General features: G+C 31.9%; 3 protein-coding genes across 3 annotated transcripts in view; all 3 read left to right on the top strand.

The window, feature by feature from the left end:
• Positions 1-495: 495 nt before the first annotated feature.
• LOC111713996 (E3 ubiquitin-protein ligase RING2-A) lies at positions 496-700 on the top strand (the record flags this gene model as incomplete). Its single annotated transcript, XM_023488995.1, is given in 1 exon segment — positions 496-700. A coding segment is annotated over 1 exon segment (205 nt), but the record flags the coding sequence as incomplete, so codon positions are not given.
• An 863-nt stretch (positions 701-1,563) lies between these two features.
• On the top strand, positions 1,564-5,209 carry LOC111713998 (E3 ubiquitin-protein ligase RING2-like). Its single transcript, XM_023488998.1, has 4 exons — positions 1,564-1,722; positions 2,108-2,186; positions 4,538-4,599; positions 4,807-5,209. Exons 1-4 carry the CDS (start codon positions 1,576-1,578, stop codon positions 4,867-4,869), a joined length of 351 nt encoding a protein of 116 aa, XP_023344766.1. The 5' UTR covers positions 1,564-1,575; the 3' UTR covers positions 4,870-5,209.
• A 489-nt stretch (positions 5,210-5,698) lies between these two features.
• Positions 5,699-9,257, top strand: part of LOC111713997 (surfeit locus protein 1) — a 3,922-nt gene continuing 363 nt past the window's right edge. Inside the window, exons 1-6 of the mRNA XM_023488997.1 lie at positions 5,699-5,838; positions 6,367-6,435; positions 7,133-7,179; positions 7,946-8,023; positions 8,335-8,427; positions 9,132-9,189. Of these exons, the coding sequence (XP_023344765.1) occupies positions 5,725-5,838; positions 6,367-6,435; positions 7,133-7,179; positions 7,946-8,023; positions 8,335-8,427; positions 9,132-9,189 (459 nt within the window). The 5' untranslated portion in view covers positions 5,699-5,724. The remainder of the gene's footprint in view (positions 5,839-6,366; positions 6,436-7,132; positions 7,180-7,945; positions 8,024-8,334; positions 8,428-9,131; positions 9,190-9,257) is intronic.

Raw genomic sequence — 9,257 nt, 5'->3', positions numbered from 1 at the left:
AGATTTTTGTAAAGTTAAATAGCGTATGTAAAGCGCTTAATATCGCTTAATTTAAGTTGAATTATGGAGCGTTTTATTGCCCTAAAAAGGTCAATCACCCCCCTGAGATTTTTTTTTTAATTCCTAAATTTTCAGTCATGAATGCGGACAGTATCATACTAGCTTTTAAAAGAGGGAAAACATGACATTGCCATTGTGGGAACATTTTTTTATATTTTTCCTTTAAAAGGGTTTTGCTTTTTTTCCTGTGTATACCAAAACCAGCGGATAAGAAATAAATACCCTATTTTTCCTCCTTCTTTCCTTTTTTCCTTCTCTCTTCATCATTTCTTCCACTTTCCCTTCCCTTTTTTCAATTTCCCCTTATCTTTCCCTTTTTTCTTTTTTCTTATTGCCCCCAAACCCCTTAAAAATATACACCACTGAGTACTGATAAACTCATATTATTAATTTAATTGTTCTTAATTCATTTTTCTGAATTTTGATTATTTTTAGACCTAAAAAGAAGAAGAAGGCGGGTGGAGAGAATGGAGAAGGGAGTTCAAATCTTCAACCCAACGAAATAGAAATAATCTCAATTTTAACAGTTTTGGTAACGGACAGAGCATTAAAGGGACTCTCGACTTTATTTCAAGTTAATCTCCATTTGAGGAGGGAATTGTCAGAGTCTGACGACGAAGAAATCATTCTAAAATCTTAAATTTCAGAATATATTTTGGTTCACGAAATTGGTAATTTTCCATAACTCTCATAAATTAAGAATGTGTCAGGGGTTTAAAATGTATATTTTCTTGAAAATCATTCCTCCGCTCATAGGAAAACTTAATTTTTTTTAAAAGGCTTTTTCTCAATTGGGAAAATAAATCTTTAGGGAAATAAATAAATTTTTGAGTTTAAAGGCTAAGAAAGGATGAATTGAATAAACTTGCCTTTTGATGTTCTATTTTTCTTCCAGATCTTCAAATAAATATACAGTTGTTGACGGATAGAAAACAAGATTCTCTAGATGAAATGATAAAAAGCCCACAGGAATCCGTTGTTGAAGGATATATATTTCCCAACAATATTTTCCGATCACAACAGCAACAACAGAATGAACCCCCGTCTCAAAAAAATCGATAACAAAGAATTCTCTTATTTCCTGAAAAGATTACATATATGATAACGTGTACGAATGTTAAAATGAATGTTTACAATGAAAAAATTCTTACGATCTAATAGCTGATGACAAAGGGGTTAACAATAGTTGAACAGCACTAAAAGACGTTTTAAACTTCTGAAATAAAATGACAATTAATTATTAACGAAAGTCACTAATTCTTTATATGAAAATATTCTTTGTTTAACTTTTGAAAATGGATTCACAATACGCGAGGTTGTTTACGACTCCGTCAGGGAGAACAAAGAAAAAGGTGGTTAAAATTGTTTGGTTTGGTGTCTCCGAGAGGGGACCTAAGTTAAAGACGACTTTACATGGAGCCTATTGTTAAAGGTTGACAACAGTATACACCCCTAGAATGTTAAATTATTTAAATTTTGTATTTGCAAATATATATAATTAGACACTTCTCCTTCATGATGCATCACGGTGAAGGTTTAATTTCAAATATATCCGGAAATATTTTAGTTGACTTATTGGGTGAGAAGAGTACTCGATATATTAAAACCTGCCTGGAGGCGAGTATCGATCATCTAACTAAATTCATGGAACTCAGATTAAAGGTATTGTACAACACAGTTTTTGATTAACTTTTAGAAAACATTTTTTCTCTCCATTTTTGTAGAAAATAACGAAAATATTTATCCGTCCTATGGATTTGAAAACAAATCCTGGTTTTAAGTTTCTCATCAAATTTTGATTGTAATTACTTATTATTTCCTAATAACATTGGGGTCAATTTTAGGTAAAACTTGCTTAAAGAGACAATTCTTCGGTTTTAATTTTCAAATGAAAATTGCACGTTTGTTTTTTCAGTATGAATTGTTTCCAGATGTACACAATAGCATTACAATGGCATCCCATGACGCATTTTCTGTACTTATGATTTAGTGTTAATTTGTCTGTGTATGTTGAGTGTTTACGTATCTATGGGTATATGGTATCTAGGTAGAGCTGGAGAAACCAGAAGAAGAAAATCATTTATCGGATAATGTGGAGAATATTAAACTCTTCGTTCAATATTCAGGTAAATATGTGTTTAACGGTTTAAGTGACCCGACATTCAAAAAGGGAAATGACCGAGTAACCACAGTACCCTAAACACCTTTGACTGTTTATCGAGAAATGAGAGCTCTGCGCGTGAATCTTTAAAAATCGTTCTAAAACCCGGTGTATGCTGCATAAAGTGTGAACTTAAAACAGCTGATCAGTCACTAGTGTCCCTTAAAAAGATTGATAAGTTCACGTCAAAAAACAGTTCTCAAACATTCGAAAGTAAATATGTCTAATATTCTTAATCATTCAAAGGTTTACAGAGTATCGTTGTGAATCGTGAATGTAAGGTTACTTTAAATTACGCTTGAAGTCCCTTTAAATTACGCGTACAGTCCCTTTAAAGACATAGAAAACTTTCAAGTAAACCTCCATTAAGGTTTTCAACAATCAATTAAATTAGGTAGTCATGACTGACAGACATTCGGTGCATTGGTCATGCATGGGTGCAACAACTTGCTAACAGCCACATGTATAAATCTGATTTTACTAACATTTCCTCAGATTGACAAACTTCGCGATTATTTTTTTAATATCTGCGGAGGGATGGTTTGATGTTTGTTGGTTTGTTTTTTTACAGTCAGATTTACAAACACAACTTCGGAACTACAAACAAAACAATATACAGGAGTCTAATTACAAACAACACGTCTGAACTACAAACATATCATTTTACAGTCCAGTCAGATTTCAAACAAAACTTCTGAACTACAAACATATCATTATACAGGAGTCAGATTTCAAACAATACTTCTGAACTACAAACATATCACTATACAGGAGTCAGATTTCAAACAAAACTTCTGTACTACAAACACATTATTATACAGGAGTCAGATTTCAAACAAAACTTCTGTACTACAAACATATCATTTCACAGGAGTCAGATTTCAAACAAAACATCTGAACTACACACATTACTATACAGAAGTCAGAATTCAAACAATACTTCTGAACTACAAGCATATCATATACAGGAGTCAGATTTTAAACAGAACTTCTGAACTACAAACACATTATTATACAGAAGTCAGCTTTCAAACGGAACTTCTGAACTACAAATACATCACTATACAGGAGTCAGATTTCAAACAAAACTTGTTATGACTATCTATCAATCTGCAGCTTGTCCTTGTTGTGACTATCTATGCAGCTTGTCCTTGTTATGACTATCTATACAGCTTGTCCTAGTTATGACTATCTATCTATCTGCAGCTTGTCCATGTCATGACTATCTATCTAATCTTATCTATCTGTAGTTTGTACTTGTTATGACTATCTATCTATCTGCAGCTCGTCCTTTTTATAACTATCTATCTATCTATCTGTAGTTTGTCCTTGTTATGACTATCTATCTATCTGCAGCTTTTCGATGATATGACTATCTATCTAATCTATCTATCTGTAGTTTGTACTTGTTATGACTATCTATCTATCTGCAGCTCGTACTTGTTATAAGTATCTATCTACCTGTAGTTTGTACTTGTTATGACTATCTATCTATCTGCAGCTCGTCCTTGTTATAACTATCTATCTATCTGCAGTTTGTCCTTGTTATGACTATCTATCTATCTGCAGCTTGTCCATGTTATGACTATCTATCTAATCTATCTATCTGTAGTTTGTACTTGTTATGACTATCTATCTATCTGCAGCTCGTACTTGTTATAACTATCTATCTACCTGTAGTTTGTACTTGTTATGACTATCTATCTATCTGCAGCTCGTCCTTGTTATAACTATCTATCTATCTGCAGTTTGTCCTTGTTATGACTATCTATCTATCTGCAGCTTGTCCTTATTATGCAAGTGTTTTTTTTTTCCTATTTATTTACATTCCATCACTTTTACTGTCTCTTACCTTGTAATGGGACATAGCATGGGTGGTTTTTTTTAAACTTTTAAAGTTTTTGGACTCTAACAGAGGTTCCCAAAAAAATCTGATAAGTTCTACAAATTTCAAAATGGTTAATAATAAAATTGTGCATTTTTAACACTTTACCAAAAATGATCGTTTTACCTTTATTAACCCATAAAATATAAATATTGCGAAGTTTAAATTTAACTTAAGCAAACTTTTACAGAATACAATTTTGAAATGTTGAAAGTTAATAGTGTTTGTATGGTGCCTTTAAAAAACAAAAGCCATAGACAAACAAAACAATGTCCCATCACTTGTCTGGCCTATTATAGATTTAATGATATAATTTATTTTACCCGCATACAATTGATTTTTTGATAATATTTTGGTAATTAAAGCTTCAATTCTGAAGCGCTAAAAATCAAGCCCTAATTAGATTCTAAATAATGAAATGAATTATGCAGGAGAATATTTCGAGTTGACCGGACCTGAAACCTTAGAGATGGTGAAGGAAGATTATTGGAAGGTAACCTCCTTTCTTATTCTTATTCTTCAAAGTTAACTTTTTAAAGAAGTATAACGGGACGGGCCTGAGGGAAATGATAATGTAGTTACGCTTACCTCTTAGGTTTGCAGTCTCTACTATTGAACAATTAAAGTAACTCCTAGCTATTTCCTTTTTTGTCTCTTATTAAATTGATATGATTCAGAAATAAGAGATGTTTTTTTTCAGAAGAATACGAAACCATTAGAGCTCTTCTACAATTTTGACCTGACAGCGGCAAAGGAGGTTTAACAGCTGCTGTAACTGTCACAAATGTGAAATGTGTATATTTATCTAAATGCAACATTTTGAAACGTCGTGATTTAATAATTCCACGTGACCTGATGATTATCATTAATTTTTGTCTATAGAGAGTTTAATTTGAAGATTTGCAAGAGTGCATATAATTTGAAATTGCTCCACGCGACCGGCGGGTTTCCCGACGCTCTAGCACCCTCGTGCTTAAAGCGATCCAGCTGGCAAGCAATTTGAAACTGGAATGTGCATTGTGCATCTATAAATCATTTAAGAAACTGTTATTTCAAATAAGTCTTAAATAAAGAAAGGAATATCCGATTCTTTTATAACGACATCCTGGAAACCTTAATTCTATCAAAAACGCGGAAGATATCTTCATTTTTGGGTTTGAAAATTGATTAAATCTGACAATTTTCTCCATTTTTCTGTTGCAGAATACTACAAGTCACTTTTAAAGAGAAGCCACAGTTGAAAATAATTAATTTTTATAGTCAAAAACATATATGTCTCATTCATTCTTGATCATATATATTTTTTTAATGAAACTGTTGAAGAAAAATTGACATAAAACTGAAAGGTTTCAGATTTCAGGAAAAGAGACAAGATTCATGATTTTAAATGATAGCTCAAAGAATCTTGATTCTGTATTATTATTATATTAACAATCAACCTACAGTGTACTGTTTAGTCTAATGAACCCAATCATTGTGTTAACAGTTTAATATTTGTTATATAAAACTAAAATATTCTTGATAATGTTCGCCTACCATTCTAAATTATTTTTTTTTCAAAATATTAAAAATATTTGTTAATTATTCCTCTAAGATCTCAATACTTTTCAGATTGAAAATGTTGGTGGGACGGATTGGATCCCTGATCTCCTCTCCCTGTAGACGAGGAGTGCCTAGATATATCCTTGAACCTAAACAATACAACCGCACCATTATCCTTCTCTACTCAAAGGAAATTAACAATGAAAGAACCAATCAATTAGATAAAAATTAAGTTTGCAAGAACTAGATTTCTTTGAACCAACTCACTAGAGAGGTCTTGGATTATAAGCAGAAAATGGGGGAGGCGAGTAATTCTATTGGATGGAGAATCATAAAATGAATAGAAATAAAAGCAGAAAAGGATGAAAAAGGCAAGTTATGGAAGAAAAAGGTTGAAAGATAAGAAAAGATTTGCAAGAAAGTACGAAAGGGGGAAAAATTCCCCCCCATTTTTTAGCGATTTCAAAAAAATGATGTTAAAAATCTCGACTTAGGAAATTGATCTTAATTTCGGCGAAAATTTGGTCTTAAATCTAAGAGTAAGAACAGGTTTATAATTTTTTTNGCAAGGGCCCGTTATGAAATTTGGCTAATTTTGTAGCTGACCAGAGGATAAAGTTAACAAATACAACATACCTGCATAAATGTTATTAATTGGAAGTGGAGGAGGGGGGTCTTCTGAGTCTGGGGAATACCAATCAATCATTGGTTTGATCAGGATCGAGGAGGTGGACGTGGAGGTAAGGAGACCAGAGAGAATATGGGATTCGCGGGAGTTATTTTTCTGGTAAATATTATTATCAAGTTCTGTTACTACATACATCTACGTATTGCAAATATTCCGATATTAAAACAAGAATAATCATTAGTGTGCAGCAATTTTTGAAATTTTCATAATTTTTAATCATCAATTTTTATTCTCTCCATGTATTATTTGGCTTGTTGGTTTGTATCCATTAAACCCCGAAACGGACGAACTAAGCGTGCTCAATTCTTTGGTATATCACGACTCTAGATAAGGTTTGTAACAGAGCCAAGTGACAAATTAACATCCGCATTCTGCGTTATGTAATATCCACAATGTTTACAAGTGGTAAGTCAGGTGTGATGTTACTATCCGCTAAACTTTTAATTCCACATTGTGTAAAAAAAAAATGTCGACTTGAATAGCAACATTTAAAACCTAGAATTGATAACAGAAAGAACGCTTTGCGCACAACTTGAGAAATAATTATGAATTAATGCTGCACTTATTTATAATTAGCATCCAAAAGTACAGACAGACTTGCCGAAAGGGAAAATAGGTGTGAGTCGGAGACTATAGGGGTAAGCGCATGCCGCAAATATCATTTTGTGACGTCGTAAAATGGGTGTGGGTCGCCTTCCCCCCATAGTTGGTCAGCCATCGTTTCTTGTTGAAGTTGTTTTTTTACTTTGCCTAATCTTAAATCTTAATTCTCATCTTAACAGATACATATTCTTAGGTTGTTCCTATCTCAACATTTTGTCTAGGAATTTGGCAATATAACAGGTTTAAATTTATTTTATATTTTATAACATTTTCCTAACCTTTGCCAACTTCGCCGTTGTGTTTTATTACTTCTATTGATCGAAGAACAAGAATTAATCGCCATATTAAGAAAAGCACAAATATTTTCTGTTGAGTAACTATTTAAATTTTAAATGGATTCAATGCTGGTTAATGAGCATGAATGTTAAAATGTTAAAAAGAAGTTGCTTCTTTTAATATAATTTTAGCAAATCATAGAAGCAAATTTCCAAATTAATTTTTATCAAACTTGCAATTATATTAATTTTGCTTGATTTTGTACTTCATACTTGAATCGAAAATATTTCGTCTCTGAAAGTAAAATATTGATAATAATTCAGGACCTAAAATCAAATTCTGTCCTAACCCGAGGTGTTCTATCTGCGAAAGTAAAAATAGACTTTTCATAAATGCGTTTCATTCAACTTCAACCCTGTTTTTTCCCTCGTATATCCGTTTTGACTTTCTGGATCTGGTTCTGTAGAAATATATTAATTCATGAATATTGGTGTCAAACTACTAATAAACTATAAAAAGAACTTCTTTTCATCTTTAAATCCAATTGTCGACTGATGACAGTTTGTTTAACATCCCTATATCTTACATATGTATAATTTGCCAATGAAGTTAGTTAAACTTGCAGAAATTTTTTTTAACTGGGCCTGGATTAATTTTTTTTTTACAGTAAACGAATGAAGTATCCGTATTAAAATGTAATATATTATAACCAGTACTTTGTTGTATGAAGACGTGACTGGAAAATCAAGAAAATTGAGGAACTAGATTACAAAGTGAAGAAGTCTCAAGTACAAGATCTACCCACCAGGTGCCATAACAATAGAAATAATCATCACAATTTTTTAATTATAACATATTTATGCAAATGAAGAGATATTTTTTTAAATCACACATTACACTTTAAGAGAATCCGTCAAGTAAGAATAATAATGTTATTGTTACTGTTATTATTATTCTCATTATTATTTTTTTTTATTTATCATTATTTTTATTGTTATTATTATTATGTTATTTATCATCATCATTATCATCATTTAATTTTCTTATCGGATTTACTATGCAGCCAAATCAGCAATAATATACTATTTTAATAATTATTATTGTCATGTTTTATTTTAGATTAGAAGATTTGTCAGATCCTGAGATGGAATATTTAAGAATTAAAGTTCGAGGACATTTTGATAATAGTCAAGAAATATATATTGGACCCAGGTTACAATAGTTTGATAATAGTCAAGAAATATATATTGGACCCAGGTTACAATAGTTTGATAATAGTCAAGAAATAGATATTGAACCCAGGTTACAATAGTTTGATAAAAGTCAAGAAATATATATTGGACCCAGGTTACAATAGTTTGCATTTATGCGTTCTAAATAATATTCTGATAATCGTGTTCTTTCTTTAATTTTTTAAATTTTTATTTTCTTAACATGATTTTATTTTTCCAAAGTTTGATATCATTTTAGATAATCTTACCTTACAATATAATTTGAATGGTTCCCCATTTCAAGAGTGTGGTGACAGCGGTGTTCTTAATTCCTTTATCTGAGCAACAATAAGGAAAATATCGTCGGTATTCTATCTAGACAACAGTTAAATTCTTCCTTCTGAAATTTAGGCAATTTCCATTTTTACGTGTGCTGTTTAAATCCTCTTGTAACCACAATTGAGAACCCAGAGATCGAATACAAAGAATTAGAACCGTTCAAACATGGTTGGTTCATCTTGAAATTTTAATCAGTGTTTAGAGATTTAAGCGAGCGTGCAATTTTAACCGTTATTTGGCGGTTCAGCGACGGGGTTCAAATTTATTAAATTCGACCTCTGAAACATAAATTTTTGAGAAAAAACGAGAATATTATCAAAACTGAATTAAGATTCTAATGATAAAAAATACCAGACCCCTGTTTAGATCTCTTTTGGATACCAGCGGAGGAACTTCAGGTGGTATAATATCGTCAGGAGATAAGGTTGGTGTGAACATCATCAGTAGGGGCGTAAACAGGAATGTCGCCAGGTGGAGGGGGGGGGGGGGGGG

The sequence above is a fragment of the Eurytemora carolleeae genome, unplaced genomic scaffold (assembly GCF_000591075.1).
Source record: "Eurytemora carolleeae unplaced genomic scaffold, Eaff_2.0 scaffold1373, whole genome shotgun sequence".
NCBI lineage: Eukaryota > Metazoa > Arthropoda > Copepoda > Calanoida > Temoridae > Eurytemora > Eurytemora carolleeae.
The sequence above is the reverse complement of the archived record's forward strand: the minus strand, read 5'-3'. Positions and strand labels throughout refer to the sequence as shown.